Raw genomic sequence first — 26075 nt, forward strand, 5'->3', positions numbered from 1 at the left:
GGGTGTTGGTCCTTGCCAGCTGCCAAAGACCTGCTTTTTAAAATGTATATCACCTGTCCACCTCCTTCCCCTTCTGGTACCCCCCTCACTAGTGCCCTCTCTCCCTTTCGTTTTCACCCTTCCAGCCTCTCTACCCCCGTTCTCTCTCGGTCCGCCATTTCTCTCCATGCCCCCATTTCTCTCTCTCTGTGCCCCCTTTCTCTCTCTCCCTGTACCCCCCTTACTCTCCATCCCATTTTCCCGTGACCCATAGCTTTGGCTGCAGGTGAGTTGGCACAACTCCTGTGAGAGAAGTGTCTCTAGATTAGGTGGCACGTGCCCCTGCTGGGACCATGGTCAGGCGTTTGTCTGTTACACAGAAAACCACGTCTCCGTTAAACTGCAGTTTGAGAGTATTTTTGGTTATTGTGTTTATTTACTGTACCAAATGAATCATGGTGGAACCGGGAATCTTATGCCAGAGCATCCCAGGAATCCAAAAAGTAAAACTGAAAAAACACATTTTGGAGAAAAATCATGTGATGTTGCAGAAATCGCTTCATCTCTTAGTGGTGTTTAATGTAGGTTCATTTACAAACCCCAGCCATCATGTAAGGTCACTGGAATGCCTTAGACCTGGCAGAGTCTCTGGATGCCCATGAGCAACAGTAAAGAGCATGTTCACCGCTGAAGAGAGTGACCACTTCACCATTCATCCCTTTGTGCCTGCAAACAGAGCTGACCACTTCACCAGCTGAACAACATTTGCACAACCGATTTTTTTATTGCATATGATACCCCAATCACTTCAAGTACATTTGTTGTGATCGGTAGTCCCTGTCCCCTGCTATACATTCCATCGTAAATTTTTAGATCCTGTTTTTTGTATTTTTATTCATCCATTCACACTCCTTTACGTTAAAATAGCCATAGCGTTACTGTACAGTTGCTAGAATAGCTTATAATATGGTATAGTGTGTAATTTTTAAATAATCACTCCACTGCAAACAAAAACATTGATAAAAAACACTGCCATTTACAATGCCAGTAGCTCCAACTGCAACAAATGCGAGACCTATTGCATTGCAAAGGCTTGTTATTACAGAGCTGTGTAGTCGGCTGCAGACATTACGGCGCATGCGGGTACAGTATGCGATGATAACGTAGAGGGTGGAGACAGGAATTTCACAACATAGGCGACTGTTCTCTCAATATCTGCAGCAACCCAAGAACAATCTGGGGATAGGCCCTAGATCACCATCATACTAAACATTTCCCCGTGTCAAACGTACTGAGCAGTCCCGTAGCTCGAACAAATGTAACAATAGCAAAAAGGAGAGAAGCAAATTACAAAACCAAAGAAATAACTTCAGCAGCAATTGGTGGTGGTCATGCAACCCAACATCTCCTCAGACATAAGACGGACCCGTGCATGTTAGAATCCATCCCCCCCACCTCTTCAGATGGAGTTACTACTCAATGAATTCCTAAGCAGTGGGGGAATGATTTGGGGGCTTTAAGTACACATCAGCCACTGGGTTACATAGATCTGAACTATAAACAAACGGCTGGATGTAGCATCAGAGGATACTCCGACTCTTTCTCCCTAAGAGCGGGTAGGCAGATTCGGTATGATTCCCAACACCGGGGTTACTTCCCTTTGCGCTGACATTCAAACCAGTCATCTGTTAGCGGCCATCATTCTGCACCGGCAAGGAAGGGGTCCCTCTCTAGGTCGGGTCCACCGCATCCCCACCTGGCTGGTCAGCTGCCTGCAACCTCTCCAGCATGTTACCCCACATCTCCAAGTCGTGGTCAGCATTTTCATCTGTGCAAGCTGAAAGCAGGCGGCGCCTATCACCTACCCCTCCTTTTCTATCCTTATAATTAAGATGAGAAATGTTGTCTACTCACCCAGCAGGAGTGTGGAGTTATTGTATGCTCTTAGATTTCTCTTATCTTTTAGTTTACTTTGAAGCCTGGTGAATAGTTAGCAATGTCTCATGGTTCCCTTCTTCTCTCCCTTCGAGGTGGCCTATTTATTCACTCCACTTGGGCAGATGGGCTGTCATCATGCACAGTAGGCATGCTGACAGCACACCAAAGACATGCTCATTTGGGTCCTTCTGTGCCGATGGCGAGCCCCAGCAGAGCCCAGCGCCAGAAACTCTGATCAGATCACCCCTGATTAATACTCCGGGAATATGTTGCTGTTGTTAAGAGCTTATCCTTCAGTAAGTGGCACATGCCCTTCCTTAGAACCTTTTGCAACAGCTGCTGACACTCTTCCCACATATTCTCTTAAGTGTCTACTCCTCATCACTCATTCTCTCCCTCGCCAGGCCACCAAAGTAGAATACTTCATTGAAACCCGTAAATTGGACATTCTGCTTCTCGTGAGACATTGCTCCATGACTTTTCTTAGCAAGACTTGGCAGTAGCCACACTACAAAATTCTATACAATGGCCAACACCATAAAGCAAATAGAGGGCTTTCCAATATTGTTCACAGGACGTAGGCGCCTTTGTAACTGTGGCATAGAATCCAAGCTATTCCTCACTTACTAAGCCTACCTAACAAGGCCGAAATGGGTCAGAGGTTGACTGTGTTCCTTTGCAGAGGGGGCTTCACCTTGTTGGTTCAATAAGGAATGTTCCCATGAGGAGCATGGTAGGTAATGATTTGCATGAAGTGGTCCTCTGTCTAAGTGACACAGTGGGAAAACACCAATGAGCTGGAATGCCTCCCCATGTCATTTCAGTGGTTTAGACTATTTGCAAGAATTAGGTGACATTTTGCTTGTTTGATAGTGGCCAAGGATTTGCCCTAAAATGGGTCCCTTGACCACTGCGCTGTACAATCCTAGTTGTACCTCACTGATGAGGCCTAACAAAGCCAAAATCAGTCTGGAGTTGTGTGTGATCCCTTCTCGGGCAGGCCCTACTTAGTTAGGATTGAGATCAACTGTTGTCATATGGAGCAGGGTAAGTACTGATTTTCATAAGGTTGGCGATGTCTGGAGTGGCAAACTGAGCAAAAAAAACAATGGGCTGGAATGCCACTTAGAGCGATTTTCAGTGATTTAGACTATTAGCAAGTACAAACAGCCAGTAGTTTGGTTTGTGCATCTTAGACTCAGAGTTGACCTCAGTGTGAGACAATATTGTGACAGAATCTGCTTTAAGAGGATATAGCTTACCTAAATAACATTCCCACCATCACCTACTCTCTCCTTCGGTGCCTTATAGAAAGAATATGGAAATTGGATTATATCCAATTGCTAAATTCACCTAGCCATCTGAAATGGTAGTGTATGAGAAATTAATATGGAAAGGACGCTCTGAGAATTACACATCCACCATTGCTGCCACATAGCAATGTTTTAGGGAGTTTAAAGATTGTTATGAATCTCTTTTTACATCCCTCGACATCCTTGGTCTTACAGCACTCTCAAAAGTCTTTTATTTCTTTTTCTGTTTATTTTGAGGAAGAAATCATCCTCCAGCACCTTGCTTCTTCCTGTTGCAACTCTTTATAATTTTACTCATCTCACCCTGGATGTCTTACTCCTGCGTGATTACATTAGTCTGTTCTAATTAGCCATGTCCACACAATAGTTCTAAAATAGCCTGTGCTCTAACTTATCTGCAATCTTCTACGATTCCATCCCCTGTTGCTCACTTCTAGAAATTAGCCGTTGAAAAAACATTTACTGAAACCGAAGTGACATGGTTCTGTGGTATTGTTCTTATAGTTGTCTATAACTTTTAGAGTCTTCTTTTCCACTTCTTTCATATCACTTGAGCACTTCTACAAGCACTTCTCATGCAATTATAAGAGGAGAGTAAGATGTATTTAAAGAACTGTCATCTTCCCCCCCCTAGATGTCTTGATTTGGCGTTTCCGATTCTCTGTCTTTTATACAGAAGACAAGCAACTCATCATTTCCTAAAGTAAAGCTTTGGTGATCCTGCAAGACACTTTTCACAACCGCCTCACAGATGCAAGTTGGATGAGCACTAGTACCTTGAAATCGAATGCAGGCAAGAAGGAGGTCCTCATTTTCGGGGGTCCCCTTCTCTTTGGTCACCTCGCTTGTAGCTATCAGAGCTCGGTTGCAACAACTGTCCCTATTATATTTGCAAGGAACCTCAGCTCTGTCTTTGACAGCTTGCTATCATGCATTGAGCAGATTAATACTTTCTCTTCTTCATGTCATTATAATTTAAGAATGCGCTGTAAAGTCGTTCCACTTCTTCCTCTGGACTGTTGGAAAACTGTAACACATCTCATTGTCCTTTTGTGCATTGATTATGTTAATTCTTTAAGTCTTGGGCTTCTTAAATACCTTCTGCAACACATTCAACTTCTTCAAAACCTAGCTGCAAGGATTCTTCTGCGACCTCCTCCGAGATGCTCTTTCTCGGGTCATCTTAAAGCTGTGCATTGGCTCGGGTAGCAAAACGCTTCTTGTTTAAGGCGCTTTGCATTTGCCATCATGCATTTCTGTAAAATGGCCATTCTTTTATCTTTAGTAGAATTTGAAGACATGTGCCACGTAGGGACATTTGACCCGTCAGTACACATCTACCTACTATGCCTTTCTTCAAAAGATTCTATTTAGCCAGACCCTTGTTTACTATCTCACATCCACTGACTGGAGTGCTCTTCCCCTGGATCTGGGTGCTCAAAGGAATTATCCTTCGTTCAGGAAAAATCTCAAAACTTTGTGAATCTGTGAATAAGGCTCTTTTCTGGTGCTCCGTGGTACCAGGACACCTCGTTTGAGGGTTGAGGCGTGCATTACAGAATTATTCATCCTCATCTCTAGAGTGCTCCTGAGGGTGGTGGACAGGTGCTAGGGAGATTTCCCCACACATCTTTATGCCTCATCAGAGAGGGTTTCTTTTGGATCTTGCCCGTGGGTCTCTTCGATGATACGTAAGCAGCAGTTTCACCAGCTAGTAAGGAGCCTGATTGTGCATTGAGTTGGCTTAGTAGCAGGTAATGGAAAGTGGAGAGATGTGATTGCAGGGGTGATGTGATCCCTCCTTTTACACATAGGATAACATTGGCCACTTCATTTTGTTCTCTTTGCTGCTTGTCCATCATTCAGGTGGCAGGATGCCATAGTCACAATGTACATACTGAATGGAGAGGAGGCCGGGCAGTCAGATGGTGTTTCAAGAGTAATCACAATGGAAGTGGCAGGGTCCAGGAATTGGAAGTGCTAGGAGTTATTTGTGGGAACATTATTAAGCTGTGGAATGAAGTATTGCTCGTTCTCAAAGGTTATCCCTCTCCCCAACCCATTTGGTATAGCACCTTGCAAGAAGGTCAAGTGAGCAGGAGCTCGGTGTGATACCATGAATATAATGTCCATTGAAATGGTGCTCCTGGTGGTAATTCATTTGCCCATAAGAGTCAGGGACATGTTTTATGTTAAGGTGCTTGTCTCTGCCTGGTGTTTGACCCTGCTTGGGTGGTGAGACTGGACCATCTGGTGGCAGGAACTTGGCAACTGAAATGACCGTTGCCTTAAAAGTAACTAAAAATAAGCAGCATCATAGCAGCAAGCTCCCAGGACACCAGGAATTCATGCACCAAGGAAGCTAGCAGAGCTTTTCTAATGAAATGCACACACTAAAGCAGCAAGGGGGAGTGGCTTCAACCCTGCTGAGAGTGACTGAGGTCCAGAATAGATCCTAGCCACGGAGGCAGATCAGCACAGAGCAATGGAGAGAATAAGGGCACACAAGATGAAGGAATACACCAGCAACTGTCCTGCCAGGGCTGTACGACCATGAAAGCGAGGGGTGATGGGTACAGGAATCAGCATTCTTCATTCGGCTCAAAGCCAGAAAAGCGTGAACACATCAAAAACATTTACAAAACGTCACAACAATAAAATGACATGAGCATGATTACGATGTGACAGGTACCGCGGCGTTTCATAATAGTCAAAATAACTTTGATAAAGTTTAAAACTGCAGCAAATCTCTTGACCTGAAAGTTGTTGTTAAAAGAGTAACTCAATATGAGGTCGATATTAGCAACACGCAGGATAGAGAGGGGTCAGAAACTATCTGCGCGGCGCAGGATAGAGAGGGGTCAGAAACTATCTGCGCGGCGCAGGATAGAGAGGGGTCAGAAACTATCTGCGCGGCGCAGGATAGAGAGGGGTCAGAAACTATCTGCGCGGCGCAGGATAGAGAGGATTCAGAAACCATCTGCGTGGCGCAGGATAGAGAGGATTCAGAAACCATCTGCGTGGCGCAGGATAGAGAGGGGTCAGAAACTATCTGCGCGGCGCAGGATAGAGAGGGGTCAGAAACTATCTGCGCGGCGCAGGATAAAGAGGGGTCAGAAACTATCTGCGCGGCGCAGGATAGAGAGGGGTCAGAAACTATCTGCGCGGCGCAGGATAGAGAGGATTCAGAAACCATCTGCGTGGCGCAGGATAGAGAGGATTCAGAAACCATCTGCGTGGCGCAGGATAGAGAGGGGTCAGAAACTATCTGCGCGGCGCAGGATAGAGAGGGGTCAGAAACTATCTGCGCGGCGCAGGATAGAGAGGGGTCAGAAACTATCTGCGCGGCGCAGGATAGAGAGGGGTCAGAAACTATCTGCGCGGCGCAGGCTAGAGAGGGGTCAGAAACTATCTTCGCGGCGCAGGATAGAGAGGGGTCAGAAACTATCTGCGCGGCGCAGGATAGAGAGGGGTCAGAAACTATCTGCGCGGCGCAGGTTAGAGAGGGCTCAGAAACTATCTTCGCGGCGCAGGATAGAGAGGGGTCAGAAACTATCTGCGCGGCGCAGGATAGTGAGGGGTCAGAAACTATCTGCGCGGCGCAGGATAGAGAGGGGTCAGAAACTATCTGCGCGGCGCAGGATAGAGAGGGGTCAGAAACCATCTGCGCCGGACGCAGTCAATTGTGCAAAATAGTATCAAGTGGCTTGTGCTTTGAGACCGAGGAGAATCACAAGAACATAACAAGCATTTACAATGCAATGGTCTCGGCATTGTTAAAGTTAGAGCTATTGGCATTGCTCATGACATTATTTTTGTTTTTAAAACCTTTAAAGAAACGGCATTGTTATTTACAATGTCAATAGCTTAATCACTCTCAAATGCGAGACATATTGCATGTGCACCCACACACACAAAGCCACCCACACACACAGAGCCACTCACATAGCCACCTACACACACACACAGAGTTACCCACACGCAGACAAAGCCACCACGCATAGAGCCATCTACAAAAAGAGCCACACACACAGAGCCTCCCACACGCACACAGGTCTATTGAAGTTTACAACTATACAGAGCCTCTCAAAGATCTTAGGCCCCCTATCGACCCAGGCTACCCTTCTGAGCATGTTCATATGTTGGAACAAGGAAAATCTGCTGTTGGCTCTGGAATTACAACATTGGTTTACAACTGAGAATAATTTTCAAGTGAACCCGGTCTAAGTTGAAGAACATTAGCTAACACAAACACAAACGAGGTATGCAAAGCCCCCAAAAAAGGGAGGTTACTAGATAGGGGCTGCTCCCACCACCAGTCACACCAGTGACCCCTTTAGGTGTATATTCTTTACCACGGTTAGTAGAAGATTCACGGAAAACAAATGAAGGCTTGTCCAATAGCACAGATGATTTCTTACATCCAGGTTTCCCAATGGGAGACCCAGAGAGGTGAGGGCAGGCAAGTGGCAGCTCAGCGCCACGCTGACTGCGGTTTGATCCTGTCTGATTTGTGACGTTATTTAAATATACCTGTAATTCGAGGACTGTGTTTTTTTCCATTTTAGTCAGACGTTGCAAACAATCATACAAGGAGCTTGATATTACCAATTCAGTTTTCTGGAGAAACCCATCCAACCTAGAATCCAAATGATTAGATTATAATCGGAAAATAGGTTCAGCTGAGTTTCCCCTCCCAAACATTTGGCGGGCCTGAATTAACTGCAGAGTTCGATGCAAGCTCAAGTCAATTTCTGGTTTTTGCCGTAAGTAAAGGGTAAGTAGGTTCGCGAGGCTTCGTTTGATTAACCTCCACTTCAATACTCAACAAATACGTCCCCCAGTCTGCAGAGTCCGCACAACATAAAATGACTCTGGTAGAAGAGCTGTAATAACTGCCTCCTTATTTGTGGTCACATGTATATCACATTTCCACCTCCACTTTCGAGATGTTCTCATTAATGGCTCCCACAGCAGAGTTAAGAAATGTCAGAATAGAAGTTTTATTACAAATTCGCTTACTCGGTGGAGAGATTTTCCGACCCACCTTACCCGAAGACGTTGACACCGAAAGGCGCGGCGCAGCCTCTCCCGGGCGATGAAGGGCCCCCTGTTGGCCAAGTCTATACCCGGGCGCGTGGAAGTATGGCTACATTTAGGCTTCTCCTCCTGACAAGAAGGCAGTCTGGGACCTGTAGTCCTGTCCTCAGTGAACAGCAGTTATGGTGTCCACAGGAGATATGGCACTACATTTATAATGGTTGCAACCCGACGAAGGCATGACGGGAACACTGACAGGTTTGGAGAAGAAGAGCTGCTTTCAACAGAAGCAAGCGGTCCACCTTAGATTTATCGAGAGTGTAAAGTGAATGGAAAGGCGGGACCGTCCAAGTTGGAGGGACCGTGTTTAGACCGAGGAGCACCGAGGGAGCCGAGAGCAGGGGGGAGTGGTGGACGGGGATGACGCCATGAACACCACCGCCTTTCTCCGAGGACAAGCAGAAATGCCTCGGAGAAACGCAGTGGCATTTTCGGATTGGGGGGCGTGTTTTTCTTTCTCTCATCTTGCCATTGGCTGGAATGTTTACATTCCAGGGGAGAGAAAGAAAGTAAACACGCCCCCGAATCCGAAAAAGACGGGGCTTAAACGGACAGACGCCCCTCTCCTTCAATGGCTGGCCTCCATTTAGGAAGCCAGCCAATGGAGAAGATGGGCGGGTTCAAGTCCTGTACTAAAAAACTTTAAATCTCGCGAGCGAGACTGCGCAAGCGCAGCCTTCGCTGGCCGAGACCTAAAAACCATGTGCCTGGACCAGAAAGGCGCGTGCAAAGTACTACGTTTGAGACTTGTAAAATAAAATCTCTCCAGGACATTTTGTATAAAACTCAAACAAGGTTCTATCCCAGTGGTGGTAGAGAGGGTTGGATGGGTGACCACCGTTCTCATAGCACAGGAACCATAAAATAATGGGATCCAGCAAAGAAGACGCTCTCGAGATCATCCAAGCACTCAGTAGTAAAGGCCGTATTGAAGGAACTGTGTGGAACTCAGGAAGCAAACTAGAGTTCCTGTAAACAAAGCCTAAAACCAACAACGAAAGAGCTCCGCAAAATGGAATACTTCTAGAGGGGAAACAGCAATTACAACAGTCTAAACCATGCATGCCATTACAACGCAAGCATTACAATGCATGCATCTTTACCACCCATGCCTTTATGACGCATATTTATACCACAACCTGCCTTTACAACGCATTGGCATTACCATGGAAAATATAAACGTAAGTATAATATCTATCTATCTATCTATCTATCTATCTATCTATCTATCTATCTATCTATCTATCTATCTATCTATCTATCTATCTATCTATGGTTTTACTGGCCATGAAGAAGCCTGGGAACGGGTGAAACGCGTTGCCTCTGAATACATTTTCTTCTTGAAATCACACTGTGGAGTGCGAGACTTCTGTGAGATTGATTGACTCCCTTGTTTCTTTGTGCATATGCATGTGTGTGTGTGTGTGTTTACATATATATGTGTGTATATACATATATGTATCTGTGTGTGTATATATATATATTTACATTCATGTATGTTAGCACAAGCGCGTTTTTAGGGAGGGTATGGGATTTTCGGTGGCAAGGGAATTTTTGGGGTTTAGGGTGTTAATGGGATTTTGGGTGGCAAGGGAATGTTTAGGGTTTAGGATGGGTATGGGATTTTGGGTGGAAAGGTTTTTTTTAGGGTTTACGGTGGGTATGGGATTTTGGATGGCAAGGGAATTTTTAGGGTTTACGGTGGGTATGAGATAATGGGTGGCAAGGGACTTTTTAGGATTTAGAGTGGGTATGGGAATTTGGGAGGCAAGGGAATATTTAGGGTTTGGGTGGGTATAGAAATTTGGGTAGCAAAGGAATGTTTAGGGCGGGTAAGCTTTGTCGGCTGGTAAGGGAAGTTTTAGGGTTTAGGGGATTGTGTGAGTAAGGTTTAAGGGTTGAGGATTGTTAAGGGGAAAAAATATTGTATTACATATATGTTTATATACAACAATATGTATTTTACATGTATATGTAAATATATATATACACACACAAACATATATGCATGTTTGTATAAAACTAGATATAAATATACATAGATTTATTTTTTGAATGCATGTCTTTACTACGCATGCTTCTTCACAATGAAAATGTAAGTATTTCGCAGACAACTATAAAGCCTATATAAATATAAATATATATATATATATTCGCCATTAACCTCATTGCAACAAGGATGACGACGCCGTCGTTGCAATGAGGTTAATGGAGAATTAAAGTGGACCTTGCTTGCCTGTTCGACGACGCGCCCTCTGTTCAAGAGCTGCGGCTGTGTAACTCGGGCAGCTCGTGCGGATAAATATATATATATATTACCTACTGGCGGTCGCCAGTAGGTAGTTATAGTTAGGACCACGTTTCCATAGGAAATCCGCAACATTCTATTTTGAATAACTTTGGCGCCGGTCAACGAATCCTCGCGAATCTTTCAAAATAGGTGGGGCGCTACGCTCCGCTCCTACCCTGAAAGTCTCGGGGGGATTCGTCAAGCGGGGGCTGAGATAAAAGGGGGGTCCCAAAACGCGTTTTTCCCATGCATTTTTCCATAGGACCTTTAGACAGGGCTACAGCCCGAACGGCTGAACAGAATTACTTGAAATTTGGCAGAGAGGTAGTCCTCAGGTCAAGGAAGTGCCTTTTGTAGGTTTGGTGTAAATCTGTTCAGTAGATTCTGAGAAAATAGCCTTTAAATCAATATATATATCTGAGCCAGCTTACGGTGCGCTTACGGTGCGCTTACCGTACGCGTACGGTGGCGTGCGCGAGCGCGATTCTGATTGGCCCTTAGATCTTAGTAAACATTCGAATCGGTCGAAACCAGGAAGCGGCGGCCGCCATTTTCTCTCTCGCACTCTGACAGGGGGTTGAAAAACAAAGTGCAAATCATGTAAAGGGGCTGTTTACACAGCTCCCAAGCACCTAGCCATGTCGAGGGAGTCCCCAACGTTCCCCCAAGTGAAAAAAGGCAATTTTAATTTTTTCGAAAATTTCGCCGATTACGCTTACCGTACGCGTACGGTAAGAAATAATAATAAAAAAAAAAAATATCCACATTCTCCCCACCCCGTGTGCAAAAGGTGCCCGAAGCGCACCTTTTGTGCATGGCTCATCAGAGATAAACAAAACCTATATTTTACCTGTCACAACGATGCTCATCATATGACCTCCATGTGCGCACGGTGCGCGAAGCGCATCGTGCGTTCATGGCCCATCTAGCGTAACGTGGGCACGCGGTGCGCGAAGCACCGTGCGCGCACGGAACGAACTGCGTTAAGTGGGCGCGCACGCCACAAATGGCGTAAAGTAACTTAGCATTTAAAAAAACTTACAAATTCACTGAAAAAACCATAGGTTTCACACACGTTATAGTTAGGAATTAGCATTTAAAAAAACCTTGCAAATTCACTGAAAAAACCATAGGTTTCACACATGTTATAGTTAGCTGGACATTTTACTGATAAAAAACCAATGAAATTCCCCCGTTATAGTTACTGTAGGCAACTATAACTCACGCGACCGTAATCCTCTGCTGATGACATATGTGTCTTTATGAAAAAAAAATATTTGTAATATACGTATAGCTAAAATTTAATGGAAGAAGACATGGGCAAATAAGTGTCTAAATACAGTATTAGCATCAGCAGAGGATTGCGGTCGCGTGAGTTATAGTTGCCTACAGTAACTATAACGGGGGAATTTCATTGGTTTTTTATCAGTAAAATGTCCAGCTAACTATAACATGTGTGAAACCTATGGTTTTTTCAGTGAATATATATATATATATATATGCTTGCTCCCATGCACCTTTCTAAACGGATCACTCGCTGGCGGGTGCTGCTCACACGGTGGTGCCCCGTGTATAATATCTCGCTCCAAGGTTTTCCTCTCTCCCGTCCGGGAAGAAGATAGCTGCACTCACGGGTTAGGTTGGTTACCAGTTTTTATGAAGCGCTAAATAAAAACTGGTAACCAACCTAACCCGTGAGTGCAGCTATCTTCTTCCCGGACGGGAGAGAGGAAAACCTTGGAGCGAGATATATATATATATATATATATATATATATATATATATATATATGTGTGTGTTTGTAAAGGATTTATGCTTACCTGCAAAATACTTACTTTTTCTCTGTAAAGGCATATGCGTGGTAAAAACGTTTACTTGTAAAGGCATGCGTGGTAAAGATGCAGTTGTTGTAATGACCGCGTGGTTAAGTCATGCCTTGTAATGACATGCATAGTTCCGTCATACAATCAGCCTAGAGGGGGTTGGCACCCTGAAAGGTACAGGGTGTAGTGTACCATATGGAAGGCATCTCTGTCTGCGCTGATGGAGCCCGACTAGAGGGGGTTGGCACCCTGAAAGGTACAGGTTGTAGTGTGCCATATGGAAGGCATCTCTGTCTGTGCTGATGGAGCTCCCCTAGAGGGGGTTAGCACCCTGAGAGGTACAGGGTGTAGTGCGCCATATACAAGGCATCTCTGTCTGCGCTGATGGAGCACGTCTATAGAGGGTTGGCACCCTGAGAGGTACAGGGTGTAGTGTGCCATATACAAGGCATCTCTGTCTGCGCTGATGGAGCACGTCTATTGGGTGTTAGCACCCTGAGTGGTACAGGGTGTAGTGTGCCATATACAAGGCATCTCTGTCTGCGCTGATGGAGCACGTCTATAGAGGGTTGGCACCCTGAGAGGTACAGGGTGTAGTGTGCCATATAAAAGGCATCTCTGTCTGCGCTGATGGAGCACGTCTATTGGGTGTTAGCACCCTGCGTGGTAGAGGGTGTAGTGTGCCATATACAAGGCATCTCTGTCTGCGCTGATGGAGCACGTCTATAGAGGGTTGGCACCCTGAGTGGTACAGGGTGTAGTGTGCCATATACAAGGCATCTCTGTCTGCGCTGATGGAGCTCGGCTAGAGAGGGTTGGCACCCTGAGTGGTACAGGGTGTAGTGTGCCATATACAAGGCATCTCTGTCTGCGCTGATGGATCACGTCTATAGGGGGTTGGCACCCTGAGAGGTACAGGGTGTAGTGTTCCATATACAAGGCATCTCTGTCTGCGCTGATGGAGCTCGGCTAGAGAGGGTTGGCACCCTGAGTGGTACAGGGTGTAGTGTGCCATTTACAAGGCATCTCTGTCTGCGCTGATGGATCACGTCTATAGGGGGTTGGCACCCTGAGAGGTACAGGGTGTAGTGTTCCATATACAAGGCATCTCTGTCTGCGCTGATGGAGCTCGGCTAGAGAGGGTTGGCACCCTGAGTGGTACAGGGTGTAGTGTGCCATTTACAAGGCATCTCTGTCTGCGCTGATGGAGCACGTCTATAGGGGGTTGGCACCCTGAGAGGTACAGGGTGTAGTGTGCCATATACAAGGCATCTCTGTCTGCGCTGATGGAGCACGTCTATAGGGGATTGGCACCCTGAGAGGTACAGGGTGTAGTGTGCCATATACAAGGCATCTCTGTCTGCGCTGATGGAGCTCGGCTAGAGAGGGTTGGCACCCTGAGTGGTACAGGGTGTAGTGTGCCATTAACAAGGCATCTCTTTCTGCGCTGATGGAGCTCGGCTAGAGAGGGTTGGCACCCAGAGAGGTACAGGGTGTTGTGTGCCATATACAAGGCATCTCTGTCTGTGCTGATGGAGCACGTCTATAGAGGGTTGGCACCCTGAGAGGTACAGGGTGTAGTGTGCCATATACAAGGCATCTCTGTCTGCGCTGATGGAGCACGTCTATAGAGGGTTGGCACCCTAAGAGGTACAGGGTGTAGTGTGCCATATACAAGGCATCTCTGTCTGCGCTGATGGAGCATGTCTATTGGGTGTTAGCACCCTGAGTGGTACAGGGTGTAGTGTGCCATATACAAGGCATCTCTGTCTGCGCTGATGGAGCACGTCTATAGGGGGTTGGCACCCTGAGAGGTACAGGGTGTAGTGTGCCATATAAAAGGCATCTCTGTCTGCGCTGATGGAGCACGTCTATTGGGTGTTAGCACCCTGAGTGGTACATGGTGTAGTGTGCCATATACAAGGCATCTCTGTCTGCGCTGATGGAGCACGTCTATAGAGGCTTGGCACCCTGAGTGGTACAGGGTGTAGTGTGCCATTTACAAGGCATCTCTGTCTGCGCTGATGGAGCTCGGCTAGAGAGGGTTGGCACCCAGAGAGGTACAGGGTGTAGTGTGCCATATACAAGGCATCTCTGTCTGTGCTGATGGAGCACGTCTATAGGGGGTTGGCACCCAGAGAGGTACAGGGTGTAGTGTGCCATATACAAGGCATCTCTGTCTGCGCTGATGGAGCACGTCTATAGAGGGTTGGCACCCTAAGAGGTACAGGGTGTAGTGTGCCATATACAAGGCATCTCTGTCTGCGCTGATGGAGCATGTCTATTGGGTGTTAGCACCCTGAGTGGTACAGGGTGTAGTGTGCCATATACAAGGCATCTCTGTCTGCGCTGATGGAGCACGTCTATAGAGGGTTGGCACCCTGAGAGGTACAGGGTGTAGTGTGCCATATAAAAGGCATCTCGGTCTGCGCTGATGGAGCACGTCAATTGGGTGTTAGCACCCTGAGTGGTACATGGTGTAGTGTGCCATATACAAGGCATCTCTGTCTGCGCTGATGGAGCACGTCTATAGAGGCTTGGCACCCTGAGTGGTACAGGGTGTAGTGTGCCATATACAAGGCATCTCTGTCTGCGCTGATAGAGCTCGGCTAGAGAGGGTTGGCACCCTGAGTGGTACAGGGTGTAGTGTGCCATATACAAGACATCTCTGTCTGCGCTGATGGATCACGTCTATAGGGGGTTGGCACCCTGAGAGGTACAGGGTGTAGTGTGCCATATACAAGGCATCTCTGTCTGCGCTGATGGAGCTCGGCTAGAGAGGGTTGGCACCCTGAGAGGTACAGGGTGTAGTGCGCCATATACACGGCATCCCTGTCTGCGCTGATGGAGCACGTCTATAGAGGGTTGGCACCCTGAGTGGTAGAGGGTGTAGTGTGCCATATACAAGGCATCTCTGTTTGCGCTGATGGAGCACGTCTAATGGGTGTTAGCACCCTGAGTGGTACAGGGTGTAGTGTGCCATATACAAGGCATCTCTGTCTGCGCTGATGGAGCTCGGCTAGAGAGGGTTGGCACCCTGAGTGGTACAGGGTGTAGTGTGCCATTTACAAGGCATCTCTGTTTGCGCTGATGGAGCACATCTATAGGGGGTTGGCACCCAGAGAGGTACAGGGTGTAGTGTGCCATATACAAGGCATCTCTGTCTGCGCTGATGGAGCACGTCTATAGGGGGTTGGCACCCTGAGAGGTACAGGGTGTAGTGCGCCATATACAAGGCATCTCTGTCTGCGCTGATGGAGCACGTCTATAGGGGGTCGGCACCCTGAGAGGTACAGGGTGTAGTGTGCCATATACAAGGCATCTCTGTCTGCGCTGATGGAGCACGTCTATGGGGGTTGGCACCCTGAGAGGTACAGGGTGTAGTGTGCCATATACAAGGCATCTCTGTCTGCGCTGATGGAGCTCGGCTAGAGAGGGTTGGCACCCTGAGTGGTACAGGGTGTAGTGTGCCATTTACAAGGCATCTTTGTCTGTGCTGATGGAGCACGTCTATAGGGGGTTGACACCCTGAGAGGTACAGGGTGTAGTGTGCCATATACAAGGCATCTCTGTCTGCGCTGATGGAGCACGTCTATAGGGGGTTGGCACCCTGAGAGGTACAGGGTGTAGTGCGCCATATACAAGGCATCTCTGTCTGCGCTGATGGAGCACGTCTATAGGGGGTTGGCACCCTGAGAGGTACAAGGTGTAGTGCGCCATATACAAGGCATCTCTGTCTGCGCTGATGGAGCACGTCTATAGGGGGTTGGCACCCTGAGAGGTACAGGGTGTAGTGCGCCATATACAAGGCATCTCTGTCTGCGCTGATGGAGCTCGGCTAGAGAGGGTTGGCACCCTGAGTGGTACAGGGTGTAGTGTGCCATTTACAAGGCATCTCTGTCTGCGCTGATGGAGCACGTCTATAGGGGGTTGGCACCCTGAGAGGTACAGGGTGTAGTGTGCCATATACAAGGCATCTCTGTCTGTGCTGATGGAGCTCGGCTAGAGAGGGTTGGCACCCTGAGTGGTACAGGGTGTAGTGTGCCATTTACAAGGCATCTCTGTTTGCGCTGATGGAGCACGTCTATAGGGGGTTGGCACCCAGAGAGGTACAGGGTGTAGTGTGCCATATACAAGGCATCTCTGTCTGCGCTGATGGAGCACGTCTATAGGGGGTTGGCACCCTGAGAGGTACAGGGTGTAGTGCGCCATATACAAGGCATCTCTGTCTGCGCTGATGGAGCACGTCTATGGGGGTTGGCACCCTGAGAGGTACAGGGTGTAGTGTGCCATATACAAGGCATCTCTGTCTGCGCTGATGGAGCTCGGCTAGAGAGGGTTGGCGACCTGAGTGGTACACGGTGTAGTGTGCCATTTACAAGGCATCTCTGTCTGCGCTGATGGAGCTCGGCTAGAGAGGGTTGGCACCCTGAGTGGTACACGGTGTAGTGTGCCATTTACAAGGCATCTCTGTCTGCGCTGATGGAGCACGTCTATAGAGGGTTGGCACCCTGAGAGGTAAGGGTGTAGTGTGCCATTTACAAGGCATCTCTGTCTGCGCTGATGGAGCTTTGCAAATCTGAACTTGGGTGACACCTGCTGTATGAAAACACTGATTTCAAATATTTGTGACAAGTAAAACAATCTGGCAGTATTCAGCCATGGTTATAATGGGAAATAAAATGAATGAACGCAGACAGAGATGCCACACTGCTGCATTTCCAGTCTCGGTGATCTGTGTGCTCTCCTAAGTAGGAGCACATTACAGAGTTAGGTACTTCAAATTAACCATAACCTCCCCAGAGACGATGGCCTTGATTACGAGCAGTTGGTTACATTCTGATCTTCGTGCACCTCATGTCGCAATTCTGAATGTTTCAGTAAATTCGTCTCCACCGCACAACATGCTGAATTGTGTGCAGTAATTACTGATTCCCATACTGCACCGCATTTCTAACTACAACGGTCACAGCAGGAGGTATTTACCTATCGAAGGGAATCCCTTTTTATCAGCTGTGAAAAATACCTCCACTTTCAACTAACTTATAATGAGACCTTAATAACAACATGCTTTCGTATTTTACCTAGCACGTTATGCTGCACTATTTTTAAGTGCTGTAAATAGTTAAGATGTATCAATGTACTGAATTTACCGACCGAAGAAGGATGGGAGTCAGAGTCTGCCTGGCTAGGGTTCACACTCGTGACCTTCAGATCACTTTATTTCTCAGCAGTGATTGGCTAACTCACTGCGCTCACCTGTGGTTTACTGTTTCACCGTGGTCATGAAAACCTATCATATTACCATGTCTATTCTCTTTCAGCTGAGAGGCTGAAAACAAGATTTAAAGGTACTTATTTTAACTTTTTTTTATTGAAGGCACAATATTGATGTTAAGTAGATAGACCTGCGTCTTCTCAGAAACAGTTTAAAAGAGATTCAGACTCAAGAGTGTCCTGTAGCTTCTCATTGCTCAGGTTTTTGCCCTCAGCATGACTCAGACCTTCCAATCCACACATTGCCGCCTTGTGGTACAGTTCCTTCACACTTCGCACGGCAACCAGTGAAGAGATACTTTCAGACAGTGAGCTGGAATCTCTTGCACAGAATAGGTTTCCAGCTTGGGTGTGGATGTCCTGCACAACTGAGGGCATCCACCGCCATCAAAGCACGCATCACCGCAAACCGCATTAGGATTGGGGGCAGATGGTCGGCGGGCGGAGAACCACCCGACACTACTCTGACAGGCTCAAGTATCCCGTCGGACCATTGAACGGACTGTAATCCCTACAATGGTGCCAGTGCCTGCTCAGGCACCGCTGTAGGGATTACAATGTCAGTTTCCGCCAGCCGTTTCATGGTGGTTAACCCACCACGGAAAGTGACTTGGGGGCCCATAGCGGCCCCCATTTCCCCCTGGACCTCTGCCATTGTCCCTGGGGGACACCTATGGCACCCCCCTAAACATCCCTGCACCATATACATCCCTGCACCTTGCGGTGCCTGCAACATGGTGCAGGGATATTTGAAAAGTGTTTTTTGTATTGTGGCGAGTGCTGCAACCCGCAGCACACGCCGCTATACAAAAGATACACATTGCGACCGCCTTGTCAGCGGTCACATCCTAATACCAATGGCAGGACTGCCGACAACTAGTTGGGCGGTCCCATTCCCAAAATGATGGCGTTCGAACGAAAGTCCGATCGCCATCATAATGAGGCCCTGAGCTCCAATATAACCTTAGTCCTCCCGCGGACATGGGCAGTGGCTCCTGATGATTCTGTTCTTGCCGTGGGATAGGTAGGTGCGAATGTCTGGGCAGCGAAGGTGATCCAAAGATCCACTCTGTGGCTCCAAGACCTTCCCCCTGGATAATCACATGGTTAAAATGATTCTAAGGTTAGTAGGTCTGGACCCTACTTCGAAAGAGCTGAACTGAGGTAGGGTGTCTATTTCACATAATCATGTAAGACACTGTAAATGCTCTCTCTGCACGTTTGCAGCTTTGGTCGATCAGGAAGTGCTGGTTGTGTCCTCACCAATCCTGAGTACAAAAGACTCATCATTTGAGGATTCTGCCTGGCACTACTTTACTCGCTTTTGATCGCAGCCTCTATCAAGTGCCAGAGTAACAGATGCATCAGTGCACTGACTTGTGTCTTGAACACAGGATCATGTATGTACCAATATATTGTACGGTTGTCTTTGCAGGTGAAAGAACGGACAATATTTTTACAAAAAAGGTGGAGGAAGAGGCTTTCCCGGCTCCTCGTTCTGCTGGCAGTATCCAGATCCAGTTTACGCCCAGAGTGTTCCCCACCGCTGTCCGAGAGTCTCGGATAGCAGAAGAGGAGGAGGTAGGTGGGATCACAGCCCGGGCAGGTGCAGTACTTCATTGGCAAAGACTCTACTGGGAGTTCAGTGGTGGATTACAGTCCTTGCCACATGGAAATGTATGCAGGGATTGGAGATCTGAGGAGTGCAATCATTCTAGCACGCCCACTGTTTTTCCCTGAGACATTTCACACGTTAAACGTGAAGAAATTTAACTCAGGAAGATGCCCAGTAAAAACCTGAACGATGATGAATTTGGTGTGATATATTTGGAAGCCGTATGCTATGCTACATCAGTAGGTGGAGAATGTGATATAAGAGGTGATTACTGCTCTGCGTAAATACCCGACACCTGTCTATCAGTATTTACCAGCTGCGGTTAATACCCCACTCTATTCTGCTGCATTCAGAATCGGGCTCAAAGACTCACATCCGGTAAGTTGCCAGCCAGATCTTGGGTGTGTTTCATGCTGCTTGACGTGGGAGCAGACTACACTGGAGGGTTCCTTTGATTCGGATAATAGTCGTCCTGAGTCCCCACCGGATACATCTCAGAAACTCAAACTAGTAACATCACTAGTCCAGATCAGAGAAAAAAGCAGACGGCTGATTTGTGTAGATTTCACCAATTTTGGAGAGTCATTAAATCCTCCGAGTAGATATAACATCTCCACAAATCATGTGCTTACTCTTACTGTCCTGCACCTAATCCTGATTACTGTCAGAAATGTGGGTGGTCTGCAGGCGGAAGTATGGTGAAATTGTGTAGCCACATTTTTCACTTTTTTTCCTCTACATTTTTCTATCTACATGGGAAACATTTCACAATGTAAAATACAGCCTTTTCCAACATCCATGAAAATATAGGAGCGGTACTGGACTTTTCACAGTTGGCAGTTCATCTCGATTGTTTCAGCATAAGTTAGATATGCACATTGCATGTGAACACTTAATTGGGAATGTTTGTGCATACTTATAGTACCCCATTTCCAGGGACCAACCTGTATCCCTCCTCTAGGGACACCCATTTCCCTCATCAACATGTGGAATATCCACTATACTGGCCAGTTGGGAAACTGTCAAATTAACCTTAATATACAATGTAAACAGTCAATGATACATTTTACTTTTTTTCAGTGGTTTTTATCTGAAATATGCCAAAATGTTTTAATGCCTTTTATTAAATTGAAAACCTGACGCACTGCACTCAGTCAGTGCTCTTTCTGAAACAATTACCCAACGACGAAATATGTTTTCATTTTGTAGTGCTTGGCATTGTGGCTATTTCTAGATTTGGGACATTAAACGCAGATGTTTTGAGAGTGAGAAGATATTTTGCTACCGTGAAGTGTGAAAAGACCATCCTCTAATCCTTCTGGAACTGACCACACGGATAACAGCACACATTAGCGACACCTGGTGTAGCAGAGTCTGTACTCCAGTGCAGCAAGGATGCTTTTCAAACTAGGCACTTGGTGGTACAGTAACTGTCTTCCAGAAGGGCCTGGAAACACAACCGAAGTTAGGCAGTAGTAGTACAGTACACTGCACCTGTTCTAGGACCTTGAACAATATTTCCGGGGTTTTAAATAGCCCAGTGAAACAGTAACACTTTCTGAGCATCACTGACCAACCCTGACAGGCTGACATTTTAAGCAGTGCTCTTAACATATCTTAGCGACACCCTAGGCAGGTTACCATAACACGCAGCACAAATGTTTTGATGGGCAGTATGTTTTAAAACCGGGGAATTTTGGATGTCTGTTTTGTGTTACACTGGGTATCAGACAGGCACTGCATCTCTTAATAGTTGTCAGTTCTGCTGCAAAAATTTTTATGTAAGTGGTACAACATTTGTTTATAGTTAAATATATGATATTTTGCTTGAAAAAAATACCCTAGTAGACTCTGGAGTGCTGAAATATGTCACCAGTTCGTCTTCTAAACCTGCCCGTAAATCCATGGGCTGTTCAGCCAACACATTTTAAAATCTTATGTTGCAAAATACACGTTGTGGGCCCTTTTTTCTCAAATTTACTTTGTGGGAGAACTTGCTAAATCTTGGCGGTTACTGGGCTCAGTCGCTATACTCACTCGCGCACTACAGTGTTAGAACATATCAGCAAGAACTGATTTTGTTCCTTGAGTTAGAAGACACAGCACTATAGATCTAATGGGGAGCTGCTAGGCACTCGCCAATATAAAGTAAAAACATTTGCTAAAAGCTCCTTGTGAAAGAGCAGAATGCTGTCCTTTACATCGAAGGTAGCCGTAGCCAGTGGCCGGAGTAGGTTGACCCATGGCCCCATGCTGTATGCTGGAGTGAGTGGAACAACAACCCGGTGGATGAAGAGGACAGGCTGAATGCTTCTGGAAGTACGTAAATTATAGAAATGATCTGAGTAAAATCAAAAGATCTTGTCTAACGCCAGACCTAAACGTATAAAAAAATTGAGGTGGATCAAAGTATTTTAGAGCGCTAACTATACAATTTGTGGATTGTGTGTTATTTTCTGCACCATGCTTTATTCTGTATTTGAGTGTAATGACCATTACAGCCTAATTTGTAAAACAGGTAAATGCAATGGCCCAAAATGTTTCTTAAGAGACAGTAGTTGGTGTTGCTGAATACCAAGGTTGACTAGTCTTGATTTCACTTCAATCCTCTGTCTTCCACCACTCTACACTTCCTGCCTCTTTATCTTACTCTGATGGGATGTTTTCAATCATGCTTTCTCCCTCTTTACTTTCTTTCTTTTCCTTCTTATTCCCCCCTTTCCGTTCTTTCTCTCGCTTGCTCTGGGACAAATTCCTTCTTGCTCTCTTTTCTTCTTTTTTCTCGCTTGCTCTAGTTTAAAGTCTAATGATGAAAAATAAGTCCCTAAAAATGAGTACAAGTGCCCACCGCCTGCAGCCACCAGCACTGTTTCCTACCACCTGCTACAGTCCTTAACTGCTGGACTTCAGTACACCTGTACAGTCAAGTGCCTACAGTGAATAACCGGTTCTTACCTGGTTATCCAATTACAATCCAATATTAATGGTAGCCCTGGGACATTGGTTGTAAACAGTACCACCCACACAGGATACTGCCTCGCAGCCTTCCACTGCCCTAGGACCCTAACATAATACACTTAAGATTAATCAGAAACAACCAGATACACATTACCAAGAGTAGTGAGCAGAAACAAAGCGACTAGGGCCTGACCTGGCTGGATCGCTGACTCAGCAGAGTCCTCAGTGTTTCACTCTGACACTTCTACACCAACCTGTAGCAGCAGTGATTAGTAAGGAGGGCCGTTTTGGAGCCAGCGTCCATGTTAATTCAGGGTGATTCATTTACCAAACCTCTGGTAACACTGATAGGAGGAGAGACACATATATTTATTTTTGCTTACAAAAAGGCTGGCCAACATCAGGTTTTCGTATTATTTTCACCACAGTGGCTCCATAAACAAGCAGAGGCTCGAAGGGCACTTAATGCAGCGGATTCCGAGTTAGAGGACCTGAAGGAAGAGGAAAAGAACCCCGAGTGGTTGAAGGAGAAAGGGAAGTAAGTTACCGTGATCGCCTGTTCATTGTAGGCTTGTATTTTCAAAGTGTGCCTTTTACCTCTGTTTTCCCATACATATTTAGAAGATAAAGAAACTAAAACTTGTTAGGAAGCCTCTTAAATTACTTTTATGTGATGGTTGAATTGCAGATTTTCAGAGAACAGCTTCTTTGTAGTGCTGCACTTGTAACTCAAATCTGCTTTTAGTATTAAGGGATTTATCTTCTGGTACCATATTTAAAACAAAAGTTAAAGTGAAATTATGGTTAGCTTTGGTTATATCGCTTTAAAACATGTTTAAAACACCGTAGGAATAAACTTAGAAATAAGATTAGACTGCAGTTTTGGTTAAAAATTAAAACCGAAAATCGATTAGATTTGCAAGTTAGGTAGGACCACAATTCACAACAATCCATGGTTTGCATGTAACTTGTAATGCTCATGACCTCATCCTTAATTAAACAAATACATTTACGAATGTAGATCATCTCACAGATCAGATCACTTCTCACACTATCCCAACATCTTTGACAGCGACCACTGTTAATAGAACATGTATTGGTATGAGACTGTGTTGTAGTTTAATTACATTTTGGTTTAGGTGTTATTTATTGACATAAATATTGTTATGTCATAAACTTTCCATTTTGTGTGCAAGTTATGCTTTTCATGGCTCTTGTGTGCGTCATGGCTTCTATTATAAAGACGGCCGCATGTAAGGTTCTTTACAAGGTTGCGTCTGTCGAGGTAGTGCTTGGTCAAGGTTAATAAGGCTCACTTTAATAAGTGGCCTGCAAACAACCTGCGGCTGCACTTTGAACATTAGCTGCTGTATTTACATTTCTCCCTCTTATTACAAAGATATGTACAGAATAGCTGAGAATCAATTTTGGAGATCAGGACTTAGATCCTCGTTTTTATCAATGCAGAGACTTTATCTCTTGTACCCTCAGTATTTTGTGTGTGTGTGCGTTTGCATAGTCTTTCTGTTTCTGCCTGTTCTGCTTCCATAATACAATATCTTCACTTTCTTTGTTTAGTTGCCATGTCTATAATCTTTAACACTGCAGGGACGGCTCCTCCGCTAAGGCAGAGGAGCGTCGCCCCACTGCTGTGCGAGCAGGTCAAAAAGAATAAAAAATGATTATAACGCATTGTTGTTATCATGGGAATCTTTGCCTATTTGCACAAACGTTGCTGCTATTTGGAACTACTCTATTAATGTAAATTTTAATCAGCATCTCTTTTAAATATATTGCGCTATTTGCACCTAGCGTTTTCAGGCTGTAACTGTGTTTCATTGGTTATTGAACATTGCGGTAGAATTTCTGTCTTACCTCTGAGCATTTAACATACGATAGTAACTCGGCGTTCGGCCCCTGCGGTTCCCCGGAGTTGGTCGGGACCGCACTGCACTGGGGTTGACGCTCTAGTCTTCCTGCCTACCACCGCTATATCTCACACGCTGGAGAGACCGCGCAGCGTGGGGGTGGCAGGGCATTAGTCTCAGCTACTCTTTTTAGGTCGAGGACTACCGGTCTGCCGAAGGCAGAACCGGAAGTCGAGATTTAATGTTTCCTAGAGTGGCTCCTTAGCCCGCCTCTCTTTTTGCCTCTCCTCCATTGGCTGGCTTCCTAAACGGAGGCCCGCCATTGGAGGAGAGAGCCGTCCCTCCAAATAGGCTCCGTCTTTTTCAGATTCGGGGGCGTGTTCCTTGCTGTTCTTTCCACTTTTTAGCCACGCCCTTTTAGAACAGCAGGAACACGCCCCCGAATCCGAAAAAGTTTCGGAGCTTCCATCCGCCATTTTTTCCCTATCGTCTGGCCGTGAGGATCCATCCGTCCGGCGCCGTGTTCATGCCCCATGCAAGCAAGTGTGGGATGATGCTCACTGCCGGGAGATGGCGAAGGCTGCTTCTGTGCAAGTCCCAGGATCTAGTGCCCGGGCCGTTGGAGACCTGACTCCAGCCCTGGTCACAGCAGGTACGACAGTCCTCCTTCAGACCAAAGACGCTCGAAACCGCCCCTGATGCCGGCTCCTCGCCTCGTGCCTTGGACATCTTTCGCGCACAGCCCGCATTTTCGGCAAGGACAGAGGCGCCGAGACGCTCGCGAGCAACCTTAGCCCGGACTGAACCACACGGATCAGAAACGTGAGGTGAAATTATTTGGAGAAAACAGGCAACTGCAGCCTTTGTAGTTACTGCACAGAAACGGCCCTTGAGACGATATTCCCGCAGAACCGAGCGGAGACAAATGTGTTTTGCTGCGTCAGTAGATAAATCGTACGCTCCGATTTGCACCAAAAGTGGAGTGATTTGACATGAGGAAACTTTACAAGTAATCCGTCCGATACCGGGGTGCTCGGGCTGATTCGGGCCAGAGAGACAGCTGAGAGTGTGGCGTCCACTGTTGAAATGTGCGGGACATACGGGTGGGTTCTCTCTTGGAGACGACAGGAGAGTGAGTGTTTAGTTGTGTGAGAGGAACTCCTGCTGTTGTTAGACCTCGGGCAAGGTCTTTTTTCCTACTATACTTTCTCAGACTTTTTATATAATGCGTGATAGGCGTTAGCATATGCCACGAACATGGGTAACTGTTCTACGATATCCAAAACACATCTATAGCTTCAGTTTATATAAATTTGCATTAACGTAATAATTTTTTTTTTTTAAGATCTCTCTCCTCGCTTGCGTAGTTAAATGGGAGTTCAAGTTCTTAATTGTGCCTTCTCTTTTTTGTTACTATGGTCATAGTCGCCGCTAAGGACTCCAGCAGCCCTTTTTTTCTTTTTAAGTCACTGAATTATTGAGTAGTAATGAGTAGCTCAAACCGCATGAGCCATCTCACTCACCAAAAAACACTCGATGTGAGGAATCGGATGTATATGTTTTTGAATACGGCTGAAAGTAAGCACCGACGTTTCAGTGCAGGCTCTCGGCCCTGGCACTGGCATTTACACGGGAGGTAACTCATCCCGCGGCCAGCAGGAAGCTCATTATCGACTGACAGTCACAGAGACAGAAGCCCTTCTCTGCGAGCGTCACGGCAATAATTTCCTGTGTGAAAGGCCCGCTTGCTATGGCCGCATTCCGCAGGGTACATTTCTTCTCAGAGGATGTTACTCTTCCGCAGGAAGAGAGGAAGGAACCAGTTGTTGCTGGACGTGTGGGGTGATAGCTGCCGGGCATTTTTCACATGCCTCGGTATCAGCTGTGGGAACAGTGGATACGGCTCAGCCCTGG

General features: G+C 46.3%; 1 protein-coding gene across 1 annotated transcript in view; it reads left to right on the forward strand.

Moving 5' to 3' along the window:
• DNAAF4 (dynein axonemal assembly factor 4) overlaps nucleotides 1-26075 on the forward strand; it is a 153964-nt gene that overhangs the window by 97853 nt on the left and 30036 nt on the right. The window contains exons 5-6 of the mRNA XM_085646330.1: nucleotides 19156-19301; nucleotides 22722-22831. Coding sequence (XP_085502456.1) covers nucleotides 19156-19301; nucleotides 22722-22831 — 256 coding nt within the window. The remainder of the gene's footprint in view (nucleotides 1-19155; nucleotides 19302-22721; nucleotides 22832-26075) is intronic.

Source organism: Triturus cristatus, chromosome 3_1 (assembly GCF_964204655.1).
Source record: "Triturus cristatus chromosome 3_1, aTriCri1.1, whole genome shotgun sequence".
In the NCBI taxonomy this organism is placed as follows: Eukaryota; Metazoa; Chordata; class Amphibia; order Caudata; family Salamandridae; genus Triturus; species Triturus cristatus.